Here is a 23,233-nt window from a genome sequence, read left to right as displayed (position 1 = left end):
ACTAATGTCAAAACTAGGGTTCCACAATTTGGACCCTCAAACTAAGGCCGGTCCTCGTCGTCGTTGCCATCCTCGTCCTCCTTTGACTCGAGATACTCGAACTCTGAGTCGGTGGGCTCATTCTGCTCCTCCATGCATTCGATGAAGTCAGGGTCGTCGTAGGAAGTCCCAGGCTCACTAGTACAGGAAACTGTGTGACGCTGCTGGTAAGGTAAGCTTAGCAGCGTGTACCCCACACGCGGCTAGTGCGGTCCGACGAGCTGCATGTATATCGCATGCGGCTACTGTTCTACTCACGACCAGCGTGTGGTCTCGCTGCATGTGGCCAGACTGTATAACACTGGCGGAGTCCGAATTGCTTAAACGTCGCTGATCTCAGACCTGACCTAATATACAACGTGCCCCTTTTGCGAGCGCTTCTAGTTTTGGGGAAGTTAGCAGCTTCCTGCTAAATACAAACGTGGCTAGCTAGTTTTACAATGATAATAGTAATACTTCCACGACAGTGTTTTTGGCTACAACATTTGCAGAATTCATACATACATAAGTAATAAGTATTATGCAGTGAAATAGTGAATGTTATTATGTAATACATTTCACATGAATCCAACATATATTGGAAGATTTCATAGAAAATGATGGCAGCATTTATGAAGCAAATGTCTAATTTTTCGGCCACAACGACATCTATGAGCCAAAGGGCTCACCTTGCTGCCATGCTTGAGTCATCATGTCTCGATACGTGCAACAAGTACTAATGTTACAGGAACCACCAAAGGGCTTAAGTTCTGATTGACACAAAAGGTACGGTAAGGGCTACCAAGTCGAGGTGTTGAAGTTGCTATGTTGTCGCTTCTGCCTATCCAGCTTGTTCTCGAGGGGTTCTTGTGAGTCAACGTGTACGTAGTACATCCCCTTCTTATTGGTGACATTGTTGTTGATGACAGTTGCAAGGGTGCTCTACATCCATCTAAACTCAACTCGACTATCATCCGGCGTGATAATGGCAAGCCCCCCCCCCCAATTGGTGACATCATCCTTTCTTGTGAAGGTTATATGCTTCCACATGCAATCAACCATGTGGTTCATTAGGTAGTAGGCAGACACATGATTTCTCTCAGTTTGTTGTTGCATGCAATAGAAGGTTGTGTTGTGGGTGAGGCGTGCCAAACCCAAGTTGTTTTTCTTTCTGAATGCTGACTTTGTCGGTCCTACGCTGTTCTCAAACTCTATGAGTGCATAATCCAGAATTGACATCAGTTTGTTGTAGTATTTCTTGATCTTTTGATGTGAATCCAATACATAAGAATTGCATGTCTTTGGGGATAGAACGAAGAGGACCTAGTGCTCGTCGCTGCGCAAACAGTCAAATAATGCAGTAACTACCATCAATCTTTGTACGATGAGAGGATATATACTATATATCCGAGAAATCATATGTGCATTGATGCTAGCTAGTGAGCACTTACCACATACGGTGGGGCACAAAATGGTAGTCTGCGTGTCTATGTTGAACCATGAATTTGAAGGTAGATCTTCGTCACTTTCCTACCTTATCGATTCTTAAGGTTATGGTGGTGCATGTGATAAGGGTCCGCCGCGGTGACGTCCTCACGTTGTCATACTTGAGCTTGTTGCCTAGATGAAGCGCCCATAGCCTTATTAAGGAGGATCCATCAAACTGCAGGTGGTCGATCAGGCTGAAGATTTGGTCGACATGTATATAGAACTTGTCCGCGAAGAAATCATCTACAAAGCCGAGACCCGACGCTGTGACGGATGCGACATCCGTCCACGCAGCCGTTCCCCTGGTCGGCCCCATATGGCGACGGCGGCGAGATGGATATGTAGTAGCGTGAAGGAGAGGAGGCGGTGGTGCATATCGGAGGAGGACGAGTTGGAGGATTAAACTCTCTGTATTGATTATGACTTCACAAGTTACACATATATATACATGGAGTGCAACGGCAGGATAAGGTTACAACTGATCTAGCTAGTCCTAAGGAGACGTGAGCTACGTGCGGGACGAGCCAGTCGTGGGCGCAGGACTCGGGCGTGCGGGTGGCGAGGAGGACGTGGAGGAAGTAGTGTTCCAACACCCCCCCCCCCCCCCCCGCAGTCGAAACGGGGTCGCTGAGAACGTTGAGGCTGTCCCGGAACTCGTTGAAGATGGCCGTTGGCAGTCTTTTAGTGAAGATGTCCGCGAACTGAGATGAAGTAGGAACATGCAGAACCTTGACGTCGCCTATGCTGACCCGTTCGCGGACGAAATGCAGGTCGATTTCCATGTGCTTTGTTCGCTGGTGCTGCACCGGGTTGCTCGAGAGGTACACAGCACTCACGTTGTCACAGAAGACAACGGTGGCGCGGCGTGGTGGTCGACGGAGCTCGGTGAGGAGTTGGCGAAGCCAGCACGATTCGGCGACGACGTTAGCGACCGCGCGGTACTCGGCCTCCGCACTAGACCGGGACACCGTGTTCTGACGCTTCGAGGACCAAGAGACGAGGTTGGGTCCGATAAAGACGCAGAACCCGGATGTCGAGCGGCGGGTGTCCGGGCACCCGGCCCAGTCGGCGTCGGAGTAGGCGACGAGGTCGTGTGTCGGGGCAGAGCTGTGGATGCGCAGACCGAGGTGGGAGGTGCCATGCACGTACCGCAGGATCCGCTTGACGAGCTGGAGGTGCCGCTCACGGGGATCGTGCATGAAGAGACAGGCCTGCTGGACCGCATGAGTGATGTCCGGCCTCGTCAGGGTCAGGTACTGGAGCGCGCCGGCAAGGCTCCGGTAGAGGGTAGGGTCGGCGACGGGCGCACCCTCTGAGGCAGACAGCTTGGCGCGAGCGTCGAGGGGCGTGCTGATCGGCTTGCAGGTGAGCATGCCCGCCCGATCGATGACCTCGAGCGCGTACTGCTGCTGCGAGACGAAGAGGCCGGAGGCAGAGCGTTGCACGTTGACGATGAGGAAGTGATGCAGCTCGCCGAGGTCGGTCATGGCAAAGGCTTGGTGCAGAGAGTCGATGACGGAGCGAAGGAGAGCGGTGCTGCTGGCAGTGAGGATGATGTCGTCCACGTATAAGAGCAGATACGCCATGGAGTCGCCGCGGTGGAGGATGAACAGCGAGCTATCGCTGTGGGAGGCGACGAAGCCGAGGGCGACGAGGTGCGCCATGAACCGCGAGAACCAGGCGCGGGGGGCCTGCTTCAGGCCGTACAAGGAGCACTGGAGACGGCAGACATGATCCGGGCGGTCGGCGTCGAGGAAGCCGGAAGGCTGCTCGCTGTAGACGACCTCGTCGAGCCGGCCGTGAAGAAAGGCGTTCTTCACGTCCAGCTGGTGGATCGGCCACGAGCTGCTGACGGCGAGGCTGAGGATGACCCGGATAGTTGATGGCTTGACGACGGGGCTGAAGGTCTCGGTGTAGTCGACATTTTCACGCTGGGTGAACCCACGCAGGACCCAGCGAGCCTTCTGGCGTGCCAGAGAGCCGTCGGCATTGAATTTGTGCCTGTAGATCCATTTGCCGCTGACGACGTTCACACCTGCAGGACGCGGCACTAAACACCAGGTCTTATTATGAATCAGTGCATCATATTCCTCACGCATAGCGGCATACCAGCGGGGGTCTTTGAGGGCAGTGCGGTAGGTTGGAGGGATGGGGGAGAGGAGATCGACGGTGAGATTAGTTTGAGTTTTAGGAAGGGCAAAGCCAGATTTGCCGCGAGTGCGCATAGGATGAGGGTTTTGTGGGGGTGCGATGGCAACGGCGCGCGGTGGGAGCGAGGTGCTTCATGGCGAGGTGCTGCATGGCGCGGTGCTGGACGTGGGAAAAAGGCAGCGAGGGGAGGGTTGCATGCGGTCGTGGGGCACGGCGCGTGGGGTGGAGCCGCGTGGCGGAAGGGAAGGGGGCGAGGTGGGAGCAGCATGCGAGGGTGGGGTCCGCGGAGCTGGCGCAGGGGGCGGGCCGGTGGGAGGATGGGACGCGGCGGGTGCGGGGGAGACAGGTGGGCTGTTGTGGATAGGCGCGTGATCCGAGGAGGATCTGGAGTTGGTGGGAAACGAGGTAGGAGGGGACGATCCCGAGGCGTGGAAGGGCGGCGGACGAGGTGGTCGGGCGCTGGGATTTTCTGCTGTGGGATCGGGTGCGGAAAGTGTGGATTGGAAGGGAAAAATTGCCTCATCAAATGTAACGTGCCGAGAGGTGTAAACGCGCCGAGTGCGTAGGTCGAGGCAGCGGTAGCCTTTATGCTCGGGGGGGCTACCAAGAAGCACGCACGGGGTGGATCGGGGTGAGAGTTTGTGGGCGGCGTATGGTGCAAGGTTAGGGTAGCAGAGGCACCCAAAAGTGCGTAGGTCGGTGTAGCTAGGGTGAACGCCATGTAGGAGAAAGAAGGGTGTGAGGTTGTGAACTACGTGAGATGGTCGTCGGTTGAGGAGATGGGTAGCCGTGTGGAGAGCTTCGACCCAATATGGTGGTGGCATGTGAGCTTGAGCGAGGAGAGTGCGAAGAATGTCGTTAGTGGAGCGAATGGCACGTTCGGCCTTCCCATTTTGCGGAGAAGTGTGCGGACACGAGAGACGGAGTACAATGCCTCGATCGGAGAGAAAGGTGAGAAGGGCGGTGTTGACGAACTCACCCCCATTGTCGCTTTGAATGCAATGGATAAGGGAGTGGTACTGCGTGAGAATGTAGCGACAAAAGCGTACAAGAACAGAGGCCGTTTCAGACTTGTTATGTAAAGGGAAAGACCAGGAGAAATGAGTGTAGTCATCCATTATTATAAGATAATATTTAAAACCAGAAAAGCTGGATACAGGCGACGTCCAGAGGTCGCAGTGAATTAACTGAAACGGGAAACTAGTAAAGGAAAGCGATGCTGAAAAAGGTAATCTAGTGTGGCGCCCTCGTTGGCATGCATCACATGTAGGAGATGGTGCGGGCACATTATTACATGAAGGGGAAATAAAAGACTGTAGCGAGGCCTGAGTAGCCCGGCTTGGATGACCGAGGCGGCGGTGCCAAATATCGCCGGCGGTGGTGCTGGTGAGGATGGTGGCGCCGGAGCCTAGGAACGGGTAGAGCGGGCCGGAGCTACTGGACCTCATGATTAGCCTCCGAGTGAGCAGATCCTTCACAGAAAAGCCATAGGGGTCAAATTCGATTGACCATGAGTTATCAGTAGTGAATTTACGAACAGAGATTAGGTTTTTGACTACGTTTGCAGAGACTAGGACGTGGTTGAGATGAAAGGGTTTGGGAGGGAGAGAGGTATAGCCGAGGGAAGAGGGAGTCATGATGGTGCCGTTGCCTACTATAATGGGAGGAAGATGATGAGCTGAAACATCATAAAGCCGAGTGAGTATACCTGCGTTCCCAGAGATATGTGAGGAGGCACCAGAGTCCATGTACCAGTCGGCGGCGCCGGGCTGCTGCAGCGACATGTTGCTCATGGCGGAGTTGAGCATGCTGAAGTTGTCCCACGAGCCAGGAGTGGGCGACGGTGGAGGTGGCGCATGCGAGGAGGACGACGCGCCAGGGTAGAAGACGGGGTACACCTGCGCCGGGGCAGCGGGGCGGGGCCCGAGGATGCCGGCGGCGTGCGGGGGCACCCACGGAGCACGCCCAGGAGGAGGAAAAGGCGCGCCCCAGGGCGCGAAGTACCCCATCCACGGCGTCTGCCCGCCGGGGAACTGCTGCTGCTGGGGGTGGCGGCCGCCGTTGCCGCGACCACGACCGCGGCCACGACCACGGCCATTGCCACGGGCGCGATCAGAGGAGCCGCCGCGACCTGGGGTGCCCTCGCCGGTGGGCCGAGCGCGATCGCCAGAGCCGGGTGGGCCGCGATCGCCAGAGGAGGTGTCGGAGAGGCCGCCGGCGTTGGTGCTGACGGTGAGGGCGGTGGCCCCCTCGGTGCGATCACGGGCGTCGAGGGAGATCTCTTCAAGAAGGAGGCGCGAGCGCGCCTGGATGAAGGTGGGGAAGGGTACCTGGAGGGGGAGCACCGAGGCGAGGACGTGGAAGCGGCGCGAGAGCCCGCGGATGAGCTGCAGAGTGAGGGACCGGTCGGTGACCGGTTCGTCCACGTCGGCGAGGGCGTCAGCAAGGGCCTTCAGGCGGCGGCAGTATTCGCCGACGTGGAGGTCGCCCTGGGTGGTGGAGCGGAACTCGGCCCCGATGTGGATCGCGTGGGCCGGCTGATTGTCGTGGAAGAAGTGAGTCAGCTGGCTCCAAGCGCGGTGCGCCGTGTTGTCCGGCGACTTGATGACGTCGTAGAGGTCGTCGGAGATGGACCCGTAGATCCAAAGCAGGATGGTGACGTCGGCGTGGCGCCATGCCACGGTCTGCTGTTGAGGCTCGGAGAAGTGGTCGACGCGCCCCCCGGCATCGTACATGGAGAGCACGCACCTGAAGATCTGCCGCCATTTGGAGAAGTTGCCGGCGGCGAAGTCCAGCTTGAAGTTGAGGAAGTGGCCGATGTTGAGCTGGTGCATGTTGGGGATGCCGGAGGAAGACGAGGCGCCGGCGGACGGAGGGCCCGGGAACGGGAGAGCGACCGCGAGCGGCACCGTCGCAGGGGGCGCCGTGGCCACGGGCAGAGACGCCATGGCAGCAGGAGTCTTGGCAGGAGGTGCCGGGGCAGGAGGCGCCGTGGTGACGGGCAGAGGCGCCGTGGCGACGGGGAGGGGCGCCGAGGAGGACATGGTGAAGTCTCAGAGAGAACTCGCGTCTGATACCAAGTTGAAGGATTAAACTATCTGTATTGATTATGACTTCACAAGTTACGCATATATATACATGGAGTGCAACGGCAGGATAAGGTTACAACTGATCTAGCTAGTCCTAAGGAGACATGAGCTACGTGCGGGACGAGCCAGTCGTGGGCGCAGGACTCGGGCGTGCGGGTGGCGAGGAGGACGTGGAGGAAGTAGTGTTCCAACAGGACGAGCGAGGTTGATGGCCGGGGAGGGCGAGGATTTTTGCGTTTGGCGCGTGACCTCGCCTATTCCCCATTTAAAATGAAGGTTCAGCCCTTTGCAGAGTATTGGTGAGTTTTGGAACTCAGCATAGCAAGACCAACAGTCAGTTAGTCAACGGCAGGTGCCACAAGTGCATGCCTGTCATATTTTTGCGGACTTTATCTCTGTGGGTGCTTGACATACACGTGACTCCTTGAATTCCGTATAAATAAGAAAAAAAGTTTACCATGCTTTTTATATTGCGTACTCAGCATAGATGGGACCCATCAAATTCGGTGATAAAAAAATAAGGCATAAAATTATTGCGTTCCTAGGAAAAAGGTGAAGTTTGTGAAGTTTCTTGTCACTGCCAAGTCCTAATTTGTATCAAAGTCGGCAGATACCTCAATTTGGCGAGTTCCCAATAAATTGAACTTGGCGAAAGGTCAGAACTCGATGAAATCCCAGATTCCAGTAGAGGACGCATTGGTGTTACAGTTTTAGGTGCCTTTTTAGTTGATCCAATGGATGTTATTTAAAAAAAAATGATGTAGCTTACTGTAGTTGATGCCTTAGGAGTCAATTTTCGAATAAAAAGAGATAAGCTATGATTTCTTATGTTCCTTAATCTACACCGAACATTTCGCTCTTCCATGGATGGACTTAATTTGAGGTTCTCATAAGATTTATATTCTCCACCGATCGGTTCGTTCTGCCACTGAACCTACACAATTAGATGTCCATGTCTGTGGAATCTTATTCATTGTGGTGTCTCTGACAATGCCATGGTCAGGTACATTTCCTACGAAGAGATGGGAGTTGCTAGAAATCTACGTCCCTGCTGATTTTCCATTTGTCTTTCTCAAAGTTGACGATTCCCAAGCACTTTCTGGGCTACCTCTTGCAGCCCAGAGAATTCTGCCAACGTGCAAATTCAGGCGGTCATCTGAACTCTTGGTTTATTTCTCAGTCTCCGGATCACAGTTCGGCACCATGTGTCACTCCAATGTAGGGGCGTATAGCCAGGCCCAGCACTAGTAGAAAAAGGGATTTTTGTCCCGGTTGGTAAGGCCCTTTAGTCCTGGTTCGAAAACCGGGACTAAAGGGTCGTTACTAATGCCTCTCCCCTTTAGTCCCGGTTCGAAGGAACCGGGACTAAAGGGCGCGGCCACGTGGAGCTCCACCTTTAGTCCCGGTTGATAACACCAAACGGGACTAAAGGAAATTTTATGATTTTTTTTTTGAATTTTTTTTTTGATTTTCAAATTTCTGAATTATTTTAATCTCTAGTCTGTAATCACCACCCCTCATCACTGCTCAATTTATCCTCTAACCACCCCTCATCATTCCAAATCATTTAACTTCCCGAACGGTTAACTTACCGAACGGTCACCCATCCTCCCACTCCCCCAACCTGAGCACGCTTCACTTCCGGGTTCTATTCTCACTCGTTTCCAAGTCTGCACTTGTTGTTTTCCTGACAATAGTAAGATGTCAATCCTATTAACCTTCACGGATTTTTCTTGAGCATGAAGTGACACATTTCACTGTTTGAGTTTGAAACTATTATTTTAAAAAACAAAAATTATTTAGTAACACTAATATTTCTTGAATAATTAGTTTGACCATTGTTTGACCATATTTGACCAAAATTCGAAATAACTGAAATAATTATTTAGTAACACTAATATTCTAGAATAATTAGTTTGACCATTGTTTGACCACAGTTTGACCAGATTTGACCAGATTTGACCACATTTTTTCCAAAAAAAATTGAAACTATATTTTTTTCTGTTACTAGTGGCGCACCTAGCAAATGGTGCGCCACTAGTAAGTTTGAAATTTTTTCGATTTTTTCCACTCTAGATCTTATAAGCCCCGTAACTTTTTTTCTGTTAGGTTTTTGAGGATTTTGAAAATGTTTAACAGGGTTTCCCCGGTTAAATTCGGATGTAACTTTCCGAGTAGATGATTTTTCATATAAAATACTTTTTAATCCGAGTTCGTATGCAAAAGTTATGCCCATTTTACAAATTCCAGTGAGATTTTGCAAATAAAGTCCAAATTCGTATTTGTAAATTTTCCCAACAACCAGACCACATATCACATGGGAAACTTATTTTATTTTATTTTATTGACATTTCCATCATTTTCTTTTGTTTTTTCTAAAACTGAAAAGGTGGTCGGGGGGGGGGAGTTTGAAAATGGGACCTTTAGTACCGGTTCGTGCCATGAACCGGTACTAATGCCTCAAAGCCCATTAGTCCTGGTTCGTGGCACGAACCGGGACTAAAGAGCCCAGGTGAACCGGGACTAATGCCTTAGCCGCACGAACCGGGATAAATGCTCACATTAGTCCCGGTTCGTGATTGAACCGGGACTAATGTGAAAAATTCCCTGTGACCAAAGCCCTGTTTTCTACTAATGCAGGCAACACATGCCATGCAACAAGGTCTTTCATTGACTGTATCTACTATTCAATACTATAGCTATGAGATTGGCCTGGGGAGCGGCAAGCTCCTGGCTACGCAACTGCTCTATGCTGTGTGGCTATACAGACCAACCAGGCCGTGCCTAGCGGGGTGGCTATACCATAGCCACTGAAAACTGTACGCTGTGTTTGGTTGCATCCATACAGACCAACCAGGCCGGCGCGGTGTAAAAATGGCCCGTTTGATAGATTGTATCCACTGTTTGTTTTGTATAGCACGAACCTTAAAGCACCGCCAGTCAAGCCCGCTAGAAACGGTGGAATGGGCCATTTCGCCTCAGCCAAGCAGCGTTTTTTATTCTAGCATGGTGCAGCAGTCAGTGGCGGGCGTTGATAAGCGCCCGCCGCACGTACTTTACACAGCAGTGGCGAGCGTTGCACCTTGCCTACCATTAGTAGGGTCGCCCACCACTGCTACCAGATTGAATCCGCCCACCACAGTTAGGGTCCTACCAGTGGCGGCCGGGCCCCACCACTGATGACACTTTAGCAGTGGCAGGAGGTCAGTGGTGGGCAGCCCCACCTCCTCCGACTCCAGAATCACCGGCTTCACAGACTACCAGTCTAAGTAGAGCTCCATTCTAAGAGTAGTCTTAGTTAGATAGTTTGTAGTTGTTGATGTCGACTCAGAGTAGAACTTGAGTAAAACTTGTGATGATGCTTTTAGGTACACGAATCATTAATGCTTATGTTGGTTATGTTACTTGTGTTCTTCTCCTGGTTTGCTTTTTTAAATTATGTTCTTCTCTTGGTAGATGAGGTGGTATGCGGTGTGTAGAAGGAGGTCTCCAGGAATGTATGATTCGTGGGAGGCATGTAGTGAACAGGTGAATGGTTACAACAATAGCTCAGATAAAGGGTTTCCAACTAGGCAGGAGGTAGGAGATGCTTACACCAAGTTTGTGCTCAGAGCGAAGCGCGACGATAGAGTGGGCAAAGGTGAAGGTCAGATCGGGTTTAGTCGGCTGAAGAAGCTGATAATCTTCGACCAGTTCGTCGCCATTTTGATGTTGATGCTATATTGTCCATGGATAGTATACATTCGGTTAAATGTTACTTCTTTTCTATGGTTGTTATCTTTTCTATACATCGCCATGGTTAAAATGCTTTTTGCCGAGGATGTTACTCAGCTTCATTTACTTTTACTGTAGTGATGTAAGCAAAAGATCAGAGCTAATGGAACAACCCTGCATAAGCAAAGGATTAGTAACTTGGGAAGAGTCGTTCTGCCCAGCTGGGGGCTGCTCTTCGTTTGGCTGCTTTGTAGGAGTTTGACAAGCATCTTGTTTTCCCTTGTACAAGGGTCAAGGGTATAGATATCATAGTAGATGATCAAGTGAGTCAATCGGCGACCGATCACCGATCGCCGCGCATTAATCTGCCCGCTGCCACTCGCCAGTCAGTCCGTGTTCCTCAGTCGATCGACTGCCGCCTGCCTATTCTCCCAGAAGAAGTTTTGTTTTATTTCTAGCCCTCCTACTCTCTATTAAATTGATGCCCACACCATCGATCATGTGACGAGACTTGTTCATCTGTGCGTTATCAGACTTGTTCCGTGGATTTCGTTTTCCATGTGACCTTGTGATACGCTATGATTTTTGTTGGCTTTTCAGTAGTAATTCATAAATATAAGATGGTCCAGCTTTTCTATGAGTGAGTGTATAGACATGTTTTACTGTATTTGTTTTGTTTGCGGGGATAGCTCAGTATTTTCTAAGTATTTCAAAAATACTACAGTTTTTAGGATTACCATGATTTTATTTACTTTGAGCTGTTTGACAACCACACAAAACTGTGGTTTCAATACTACAGTTTTTCTAATACGATGGTATTTTCTCTGCATAAAAAGAAACCCTGGACCTCTTTTTTAAAACAGAGCATGCGAAAGAACGAGCCGATCGTTCTCTTCGGTAGCTTCAAGCCGCCACAAGCTCGTCTTGATCGGGCACCCATGGACAAATCAAGGATAGGCAGTTCAGTGTGGCGCGTATAGGGAGAGTACCGTAGTTGATGGGAAGGAGCAGGCTCACTAGTAGAAAAGGGGGCTTTGGTCCAAGCCGGGTAACCCCATTAGTCCCGGTTCAGTCCAAAACCGGGACCAATGGGGGCATTGGTCCCGGTTCGTGAGCCCAGGGGGCCGGCCGGGCCACGTGGGCCATTGGTCCCGGTTCATCTAGACCTTTTGGTCCCGGTTGGTGGGATGAACCGGGACCAATGGGCCTCGCTCCTGGCCCACAACCATTGGTCCCGGTTCGTGCCTCAAACCGGGACTAAAGATTAGACCTTTAGTTCCGGTTTGAGGCACGAACCGGGACTAATGGGGATGAGACCTTTAGTCTCGGTTCGTGCCACGAACCGGTACTAAAGGTCTCATTTTCAAACTCTACCCCCCCCCCCCCCCCCCCGATCGCCTTTTCAGTTTTAAAAAAAATAAAATAAAATGATGGAAATGTCAAAAAAATAAAATAAAATAAGTTTCCCATGTGATATGTGGTTTAGTTGTTGGGAAAATTTGCAAATGTGAATTTTGACTTTATTTGCAAAATCTCTCTGAAATTTGTAAAAATGGGCATAACTTTTGCATACTAACTCGGATGAAAAAGTTTTTTATATGAAAAATCATCTACTCGAAAAGTTACATCCAAATTTAATGGGGGGAACCCCATTAAACATTTTCAAAATCCTCAAAAACCTAATAGAAAAAAACTAACGGGGCTTTTAAGATCTAGAGTGGAAAAAATCAAAAAATATTCAAACGATGGGCAAACTGTGGTCAAACAATGGTCAAACTAATTATTCTAGAATATTAGTGTTACTAAATAATTATTTTTGTTATTTCAATTTTGGTCAAATCTGGTCAAACTGTGGTCAAACTGTGGTCAAACAATGGTCAAACTAATTATTCAAGAAATATTAGTGTTACTAAATAATTATTGTTTTTTAAAACAATAGTTTCAAAATAAAACTATGAAATGTGTCACTTCATGCTCAAGCAAAATTCCTGAAGGTTAATAGGATTGACATCTCAGTATTGTCAGGAAAACAACAAGTGCAGACTTGGAGCGAGGGAGAATAGAACCCGGAAGTTAAGCGTGCTCAGGCTGTGGGAGTGGGAGGATGGGTGACCGTTCGGGAAGTTAGATGATTTGGATTGATGAGGGGTGATTATAGGATAAATTGAGAAGTGATGAGGGGTGGTGATTACAGACTAGAGGTTAAAATAATTCAGAAATTTGAAAATCAAAAAAAATCAAAAAAATTTCAAAAAAAATTTCAAAAAAAAATCATAAAATTTCCTTTAGTCCCGGTTGATGTTATGAACCGGGACTAAAGGTGAAGCTCCACATGGCCGCGCCCTTTAGTCCCGGTTCTGGATTGAACCGGGACTAAAGGGAGAGGCATTAGTACCGACATTTTAGTCCCGGTTCCAGAACCGGGACTGAAGGCCCTTTTTCTATTAGTGGCTGCGACAACAACCTTGACGGCGAACGCGGACGAAGGCCGAGCGTTAGCTCCTGGTGCTCCAAGACGCGAAAGAAAACCAAGCCACTCCCGTCAACGCGAAGCTCCGCCGCGAGGTGCGACGCGGTGTGATCGGTGTTATGGTAGTTACACCTATTTGGTGTACTTTGGTAAGTATACACTGAGCTTGTGCATGGTGCGTTTAGCTTGGCCGTTCGGTTCAGTTAGTGCATGGTCCTGCTAGTTTGTGCACGCCGGTGCACTGTGCCCCGTTCATCAGTTTGTAGCTAGCAACGCACCGTTTGCACCTGGTTCAAACGGCTACCTAGTTAATATTACGTCGATGCATGCAAGCTCTTGCCAAACTGGTCCACAGTATTCTAATACTTCAAAAATACTCTGTTATGTTAAAACTGTGGTATTGTGTATTTGTTTGTCCACTTATTTTATTTCATATGTCGTCTGTATTGAAATAGTCAACACGTATTATGTTTGTGGACGGAGGGAGTAATTTATAAATTACAGCATTTCATCATTGTATTTAGATAGAACTACTCATCAACCCGTGCACCTGCACGGGCTAATGACTTTGAGTCAAAAACTTTGTATTTATGTACCCTGGAAAAAGAATAATCGGTCACAATATTGTTGACTGTTTCTATAAGTGCACTTATCAAAATCGCAGTCACCTTTTGTATTTATGTACACTGAGCTTTGAATGAACGTACATAAATACAAAATGATACCTAATTTGACTGTACACAATTTGAACGTACATAAATACAAAATGAGGAAATAATACCTAATTCATGGTAGTAATATGGAAAAAACCAAAAATAGTATAATTTTGGAAATTTATTGTAGAAAATGATACATTATTGAAAAATAGAATGGTAAAAATTTAGTAACATTTTGGTAAATTTGTACATTTCTATTGACTGTAAATTTAGTCCTAGTTAGTTTTATCAATTTGAGATAATAGAAATTTGGTTTTTGCTGTGTGGTAATTAAAAAAATATAGTTCTTCCCTCAAAGCAGTTCAGTCTATTACTCTTTACCCATTGGCATAAAATACTATATACTGTGTCAGTTTGCGTTCTTTAGTGAATATATAAATTCTTATTTATCGTTAAATTATCAGAAGTTTTGTTTCTTTATTAAAAGAATAAATAGCTGGTCACAAAATTTGAAATTATGTGCTATTTTAGTCTTCAACTTCCGCAAATGGATGTTACACATCTTTGTACCTAAAAATGCACACTATGACTTAATCTCTTTTTTATTTTGCAACTCGGTCGGCTCAGAAATAACATTTGCTTAGTGGACTGAGAAATAACAAATTTGAAATATTATACTGAATTGTGGGTGCGGTTTATCTATGCCATTTGAAAGACCCAGTAAAAAGGGGTTTCTATTGGTCATTATGAAAGTTAGAAAATATATATTGCATTATATATAGCTCGTAATCAAAATTAAGATATATGTACTTTTCAAATTGCGTACTTATAATTTTTATTAGGCATATTTTGCATTTATTGTCTCAATTTTTGTTCCGGATGAAAATCTTGAACACTTTTATGGAACGTCAGGGGCATGCAAGTGAGAAGAAGTTGGCGATCAAGGGAGGCAATGGAGAAAACAATCGACAAAACCATGCACTGTATTATTATACTCGTAAAGAGAGTAAAGATTGACATTTTCTGGAGAGTATATCATAAAAAACTTGTTTATTTGTAGTCCAAATTAACGTTATTTGTTGGGCAAAAAATATATATATCATGAATCACTTGTACGCAGCCATTCTGTACTATTACCGTTTCCTATGCACATATACGTGTGGATTACCTCGCTGGTAAATTAACATCAAGCCAGTTTCATTAATCTATATTGAGACGTGTTTTTTATAAGGGGACCTATTAGAGACTTGTTGTATAGGCTTTCTTTTTTTCTTTGTTGTAGGACGTAGCGTGTTTACTTTGGAAACTGCTAGTGCACACGTTTTTTTTACTGTAATCTAATAGGATTGTTATTTATGGACCATACATATTACATTTGATCATAGTCGTATATTTAATAATCCTATGGTAATTATTGATCTTACTCTAGAATTAGCGTGGAGCCTCGTATGGTGCCTCTAATTAGTAAATATAAGATATAAGATATATGATGATAACTAATATATTATTTATGCTCTACAATCGAAGGTTAGACTTCACATGGATGGGAAAAATATTTTTGGACGTAGTTGCTCACACACCAAAGATTTTCAAGATATGTGCTCGTTCAAATTTTTAGGTTCTGTCAACTTTTCTTATCTTGATAAGCTTAGAAATCATGTATTCTTAGTAACATGATTTTTTGGAACAAAATAAAAGGTCCCCGGCACAGGGCCCCTAATTTGTGGAGAGGGACCTGTTACCGACTTGTGTCTGCTTCCTTGTGTTTTCTTGCTCTAGGTGGCCGTTGTGCTTGGATATTTCCCTTTCCTTTTGTTGTAGTGGAACACTGGTTTCTGTTAACAGAAACAGAATAGATATCTTACAAACGCTTGCTGGGGGTGGGGTCCCAGCAAACGCCCACATAACCATAAGATTTGCATTCGACGGTGACACTTTTTTGCAAAAGAAGAAAAATCCACAATTTAAACAAATTGCCATGATAGTTTTGTAAAATGTTAACCGCAGCCTAACCAATACACATAAACTGCCATTGGGGGGTTTGCAAATACCATGTCCCCCGGCGAGCATTCGCTGGGGATTGGCTTTCTAACAGAAATCAGAGAGGAAACTCTCTTTTCAAAAAAAGAAAGAAAAGCTGCTGACTTGTGCCGTTCACATTACAACATGGCGCAAGCCCAACAACATCGATCTCTAGCACTAGCACATAAATGCTAATAGCAACAGCAGGCAAAGATAGAGTTCGTATGATCTTCCATTTCCTTGAAGTTAAAGACAGGAATAATCCGAAATGTCAAAAAGAATGGCACAATTAAAAGGAAGCAAAGAGATAACGAGGAGCTTTAATTATTCGTTTCCTGCGCCGCAGCTTTTGATGGATGAGCTGCCAACAGCGGCGCACATAATATTTTAGACGCTTTAAGCATCACTAAAAGTTGTAAGGGCATCTTCAACGGTGACCCGCAAATTCCCTCGGTTTTGTCCGAAATTCAGTCAAGACCAATGTCCAAACGCTGATGCGGGAGCCGGCCATCCAATCGTGCCTTCCGCCAAACAGCTTCCATTCACATACACACCTTCCGCCAAAAATACTTTTCATTCCATTGTGTGTTAGTAAAATAATCCATTAAGCTCACTAATATACACCTTCCGCCAAACACTTTCTGTTCACATGCACACCTTTCGCCAAAATACCTTCCGTTCAATTGTGGGTTACTAAAATAATCAATTAAGCTCACTAATGTACACCTTCCGCCAAACACTTGCATGATTAATAGTAGTCTCCGCCAAAGCAAAAAAAGATTAGCCGCAGCTATTCGCCATCCGGAGGAAGAGAGGACACGTGGTGACTTTTGGTTCATCATGTGGATTTCCGGACTCCCGCCAAGGTTCCCCACGTTTATCTCCAATTTACTGGAAAAACGTGGTCCAGACCGCTCAATGGACCGATACAGAACCGCGATAGATGACAAACTGCGTCTAGACAGCACGGTTCGGATGCTTGCGGGAGGTTTGAGGGTCCGCCTTGGAGATGCGCTAATCCACGGGCCACGGCAATATAGCATTCTACTTGATCTGTGGTTTGCAGCCGCTATTTATACTCTCCGAAGACCGTCCGGTTCACTTCTCCATGGTATACATAGTCATCTATATACCTTTTTTCTAAGAGGGCCATCTGAATTCGAGTTCAAAGTCCATTTTTTTAGATAGCTTACAACATATGACATGCAGTTGTGTTCAAAGTCAAGGCCACTGACCAACATGTTATGTTTCTTTTGAGAAACTAACATGTACTTGTACCCGAAAAGCTCTGGTAACCACCACTTATTTTATTTTATTTTATTTTTGAAATTAACCGCCACTTATATGTTACTATAATTCCACGCATGATAGATAAACGAATATATGTTTGCGTGTCTTCCTTGCACTACATTTTTTTCTCCTATTGTTTGCTCATGCTGTCATGCGTGAAACGGCAACGCGTACATGCAGGGTATTACGATGGATCTCCCGCGGCTCAACATAGGCCAAAACGGAAGACGGGCTTCCTCAAAGCATGGTAATAAAAAGGAGCCCCGTCATATTTCTTTGCTCTACATTAGTTCTGTACTAATCTAACGTGCTCTGTGTTTGCCCTGCAAACTACAGCCTTGCTGCTTTGTGTTGTTGCTGCCTCGTAGACGAGTGTTGCTGCGGCTCATGTCAGATTTGTCGCAAACACGCCAAGCCAGATGGTGACCGATGAACAGTCCGAGCTGAGATACATATGTAACGTAGTACATACTAGAAGAAAAGGCACGCCTTGGCACGCTGTTTACTGTAATGTAGCATCACGTGTACCTGACGAAACTGAATCCCATGAGGCTGAAGGTGTGTAGGAGTTGAAGACGTCGCAGTCTGGGACCCGCAAGTAAGCGACGATGTTGAGTATTATGATTATAGCGTAGGATCTTACTCTACCCTGTCTTGTACTTCAAGTTGGTCATTGTACCCCTATATATGCGCCCACGAGGCTCAAGCAATAAACAATCAATTCCACCAACATCCTTCTCTATTCCTTCTGACCGTCGTGGAAGATTTTCGGTCAGTTCAATTTATAAGATATTGATCAAAACAAAGATTCAGAGGGAGAATTGGTTAGAGAATGTTCAAGGCCAGTCTGGCACTAGCATTGAGGAACGAAACTGGACGAAGCTTTGAAACATTACAGTGCCATCTAAGATCAAGAATTTCTTGTGGAGGTTGGGGCAGAACTCGATGCCTACCTCAGATGTGTTGCATCACCGTCATATGGCAACATCTTTTGTTTGTGCAATATGTTCATCTGAAGACAATTGGAAGCACGCTCTATTTGAATGCATGTTGGCAAGAAGTGTGTGGTAGCTCGCTACAGAGGAGATGGTTGGACATATGTGTGCAAATCATGCTTTGAATGCAAGGTACTGGCTGTTCTTGCTGAACTCGACACTATCTCATGAGATTTTCACTGAGATGGTAGTGACCATGTGGGCGATCTGGAAAGTAAGGAGAAAAGCAATCCACGAGGATATATTTCAGAGTCCACTCTCAATGTTGGAAGACTAACGGCACTTGTGCAACGTGAGGACCGAGTCCTCCGCAGTTAGGCTCACGATCTCTCCTATCATGTAGCACACGATGTGCATGCCCTTGTATAGCTCGGGCAGTTATTCTCGGTACTCTGTATATGACCCCTTCGTGGGCAATGGAATGTGATCACGCAGTGTTTCCATAATCCAACTTGGCACCAGAGCAACCCTTCCTACGACCTACCCTCCATGGCCACCGACGACTCTTCCGGTGGCCTCGCGAGCTCCTCCGCTCCGCCTCCCTCTCCGGCACTCCCCTCTTCCGGACTCCCAGCCCCCATAGCTACTGCTCCACCGGCGACTGCTCCTGCCCCCATAGCTACTGCTCCACCAGCCACTGCTCCTGCTGCCATGTCCGTGTTTCCCTTCGTGCTGCCGGCCGCCCACTCTGACGTCGCATCTTCCTCTTCCCCGCCGTCCCCTCCATCCACAGCCTCAACAACATCGGCAACTTCATCACCTTCAAGCTCAACGTCCAGTCCGGTAACTAAAATACTAATTGGATGCTCCGACCAAGCCTTCACGTTAATCCTTATAAAACATCATAAATTATCCGTTAGATATGCAAATTGCACATCTACAACCATTGGATGAAGTGCCTCGAGGAGTCCTTGCCATCACTACTAGAAAAAAGGCTGTTAGTGGCGCACCTATTTTGGCTATTAATGGCGCACGCCTGGTGTGTCACTGTTAATCTACATAACAGTGCCGCACCACCTGCTACGCCATTACTATCCGAGACACTAATGGCGCAGCTAAAGTGCGCCATTACTAAGCCCAGAAGTGCGCCACTGCTGTTACTCCAAAGGACCATGCGTACCTTGTGCTCTAGGTTACTAATGGCGCACTTTTAAATAATGCGCCACTGGTGTTTTTATTTCTGTGCGCCACTAAAGTGCACTATCACTACTAGGGAAAACCCTAGTAGCAGCGCAGGTTTTAGACCTATCAGTAGCGCGGGGTTATGCACTACTGATAAGGCGCTACAGCTAACGAATAGCAGTAGCGTGCCTCCACCCACGCTACTGCTAAATCGACTTGGTAGTAGCGAGTTCCAGGAGGAGCGCTACTGGTAATTAGTAGTAGCCCTTCTCCCTGCCCGCGCTGCTACTATTATTTCGTATTTTATTTCTTTTTTATTTCATGTTGTATTCATACACCTTTACACAAGTTTTCATACAACTGGAATTTAGAAATTGTTTTTACATCATAATGAGTTACTACATCACAGGGTGAAAGAACCGTGTAGACTAGTTTCAAGTGGATGGACATCCACTTGAAACTAATCCCCGGTTCTTTCACCCAATGATATAATAAATATCATCATCATCATATCATTAACAACTTATCATCATAATACATCATTGTCATATAACACCTCCTCAAGATCATCATTTTCATCAATGAGACATCACATAGCAAATTGGTCACTAGTCGTAATCACAAGTACTCCTCACATCATCAACTCTAACACATTGTATCACATAATAAACATATTATACCTCATATGACCTACTACATTCTCTTAGGACCTACTATATTCTCTAAGATAAAATAGCAAAAAACAAGATAGCCCCTGACTCTCGATTATGGAGAATGGAGATTATCCTGTCTCCAATTCTTGCCTTTCGCTTAATGTTACTTCCAAGAACCTCCTTGCAAATGTCCAAACATTTTTTCCATTCTTTGATTAGCATGTGTTCATCGCTTTTAGAAATCCGATATGCACAGGTGAGCTCCTTAGATTCACCTGGCTGTATGTTCATAACTGCAAGGCGACCATTCTGATACATCAGATGAGGCACACAATCCATCGGGATTTTCTGTTGAAAAACATAGTAATAACTTCGTAGTTAGCAATGATGTACTAGTTTTAGAAGTATGCAAAAGATGCATGGATGTCGTAATAGTAAAAAATCTTACCAGGGTATCTCCATTGAAGTTATCGTGGTTCAACGCGTGCACTAGTGGCACGTATTCACCATAATTTGGAGGAGTTCGATAATAGGTATTGTAATTCTCAAAAAAAGTACAATAAGCAATCAGATGACTTTTCTCCTTATAAGTTAATTCGGAGCCATCAGTGTAGTGGGTTTTGTCTACCATCTTCTGCACATGCTTTGAAGATTCAAAATAAGCTGTCAATGGAAATAAGCTGTCAACTATTTTAAATTAAACAATATAAATTAGTTAATAAATATGTTTGAGAAACTCACATTGCGGTAGAATCGGAAGCGTATCAACAAGGACCCAAATGTCCATATTGTCTTGCTCGATGTCAGGATTACCAAGATCCATGGTGACAATCATACCCTCATAAAAACCATACATTTTGCAAAGTGCTTCCCAATTTTGGCAACCAAAATGGATTACGCTCTGAGAATTGTACAGATTTACTTCAAAATCGATATCATGATGGGTTCTTAGGTGTATTTTCTTTGTTTCATAATTTTCATGGTCTTCAAAACCCATCCTCTCCAAGACATAGCGTCTTGCATGGCATGGGATAAGCTAGTCGAATTGTAAAAGATGAAAATTAGACGTTGAAATAGTTGAAGTCATGCTTAATTACGAAAAAAACACTTGTCGTTGTTGCGTACCGTTTCAACACCGAAGGTCTCCTCGAGCTTAATGCTGAAGCGCCGATCTTCATCCAGCTCAACGAACCTGTCGCACATACCTCGATCATCGTGGCACCAGCTGCACTCCCCCGGGAGACTGTCGTCGTCCGAGTACGACATTTCCTACGTTCATAATTCAAAGATTAAACTTGTACATATTCTAGCACAAGTCATGCCAGAATTCACGGAAAAATCCGGCATGACCTTTGCTAAAAAAGGACATATCGAGCGCCTGAAATTTGCCAAAACGGAAATTAATCAACACTCCGGCAAAACATAGGCCACTCGGAGGTGTAACCAAAACATGAAATAATTGCTTAAACTAAAAAATAACAACAAATATGGCATGTTCAACTAGTTCTATTAATTCAACTAGTTCTATTAATTCAACTAGTTCTTACTAAATATAAACTTAGTATAAAAAGAAAAAAAACTAGTTCTTTCTAAAAATGAAGTAGTCCAACTAGTTATTAATTTACTTACTATACTAGTTCAACTAAAACTTAACTAGTTCAACTAAAACTAAAATAGTTCTATTAATTCAACTCGTTCTTACTAAATATAAACTTACTATAAATAGAAAGAAACTAGCACATCTACTACTACTAATTAACATCTAACTACTACATCTACTACTAATTAACATCTACTACTGCTAATTATACAACTAGTTTACCATCACTACTAGTAATTAATATCCACTACTTCTAAAAATCATTATCTATGAACCCTAAATTAACATCTACTACTACTAAAATCATCTACTAACTAAGCAAAGAGAGAGGGGGTGGGGGAGGGGTCGGGGGCTTACAGAGGGAGAGACGGTGGCGGGGAGGTGCTTGGCGACGAAGGGGCGGCGAGGGCGGGCTCGGGATCGGGAGGCGGCGGTCCTGGGCGGCGGGCTCGGTCGAGGGCGGCGGGCTCGATCGAGGGCGGTGGCGGTGAGGTCGAGGGCGGCGACAGTGTGGTCGAGAGCGGCGGCGGTGAGGTTGAGGGCGGGCGGCGGCGGCGGCGGTGAGGGCAGGCGCGCTCGGGCTCGGGCGGCGGCGACAGGAGTAGGGGAACAGGCCGGGGGGGAGGAGGACTTAGTGAAATTTTGATTGGGGGGGGGGGGGTGGTTAACTCGAACTAGTAGTAGCGCTCATATGGAAAACGCGCTATAGCTAACTTATCTATAGCGCGTTTTAGGGAAAACCGCTACTGCTAATGGAAGCAGTTATTTCTTTTGTTTATCCCAATATCAGTAATGCTTTGTCCTAAAAAAACGCTATAAGTCTAAGCAATGTAAAAACATCAAAAATATACATTGGTCATCATTGATCTTTTTGTGTATAATCTAAATAGTCAACATGAATCCTCACTGTACCTGTATAGGTCAGGCGAGGATTCATATTGCAACCACAAATCATACACATATAGTTCAATGAAGACCAAGTGCTCGAGATAGGTTGAGAAACAACATATTTAAGGTGGTAAACACCTTGTTCGCTTAGCAGTATGGGACTAAACTTAATTAATTGCGGTGATACTTAGCAGTAGCGAGTTTTGAGGAAAACCGCTGCTACTAAGTTCTTTAGCAGTAGCGCGTCCACGGAAAGGGCGCTACTACGATATCTAGCCTGGAGGCAACACCGTGGCAATTATAGTAGTAGCGCTCTTTTCACCTAGAGCGCTACTGCTAGTCAGTCATTAGTAGCGCTCTTTTCTGAAGCTCGCTATTGCTAATTAGCAGTAGCGCCTGTTTTTAGACCGCGCTGCTGCTAAGATTCTGTGTATAAGGTTTTCCCTAGTAGTGTATGCACTGGTAGAAAAAGGGCCTATAGTCCCGGTTCGTAAGGGCCTTTAGTCCCGGTTCAGGAACCGGGACTAAAGTGTCGGTACTAATACCTCCCCCCTTTAGTCCCGGTTCAATCCAGAACCGGGACTAAAGGCCCTCCACGTGGGCAGTGCGCAGAGCCCAGCCAGGAGACCCTTTGGTCCCGGTTGGTGGCACCAACCGGGACCAATAGGCATCCACGCGTCAGCACTTCTGTGGCTGGGGTTTTTGTTTTTTTTTTGAAATGGGGGGGGGGGGTTGGGGTTTTTGGGGGGTTAATTTAGGTGTTTCATATATTGTGTTAGCTAGTTATAATTAATAGAGAGAACTGTCCTCTGTTATGTCTGTGCTTGGTCGACGCTACATACTATACATACGTATATAGAGAGGACTAGACACGCTAGCTAGCTAGTAAGCAAACGAAGGAAACAGAAGATCGTCATGAACATATATGCATATATACAGAGAGAAGTGATATCGACCACCTCTCCTTCTCCGAGAGATTGGTCGAACAACAAGTTCTCGTATATCTATCTGACACTACCGGCTACATATATACAATAATTATCTCTTACAAATATAATCATACGGACTCAGGGTTCG

At 46.4% G+C, this 23,233-nt stretch overlaps 1 protein-coding gene and 1 long non-coding RNA gene across 2 annotated transcripts; one reads left to right on the top strand and one right to left on the bottom strand.

Annotated features, from left to right (window-relative positions):
- Positions 1 to 5,091: 5,091 nt before the first annotated feature.
- On the bottom strand, positions 5,092 to 6,701 carry LOC147963194 (uncharacterized). The gene is made up of 2 exons (XM_087529504.1): positions 5,366 to 6,701; positions 5,092 to 5,129 (listed from the first exon to the last, which is right to left on the bottom strand). The coding sequence occupies exons 1-2, from the start codon at positions 6,699 to 6,701 to the stop codon at positions 5,092 to 5,094; spliced, it is 1,374 nt and encodes a 457-aa protein (XP_087385630.1).
- A 9,978-nt stretch (positions 6,702 to 16,679) lies between these two features.
- LOC147963193 (uncharacterized) lies at positions 16,680 to 17,640 on the top strand. Its single transcript, XR_015608477.1, has 3 exons — positions 16,680 to 16,899; positions 17,079 to 17,145; positions 17,235 to 17,640. It is a non-coding gene; the product is annotated as an uncharacterized LOC147963193 (long non-coding RNA).
- Positions 17,641 to 23,233: the final 5,593 nt, after the last annotated feature.

This window comes from Triticum urartu, chromosome 6A (assembly GCF_056163025.1).
Source record: "Triticum urartu cultivar PI428250 chromosome 6A, HENAU_Tu73, whole genome shotgun sequence".
NCBI lineage: Eukaryota > Viridiplantae > Streptophyta > Magnoliopsida > Poales > Poaceae > Triticum > Triticum urartu.
Note: the sequence above shows the minus strand (reverse complement) of the source record. Positions and strands in the feature narration are given on the sequence as shown.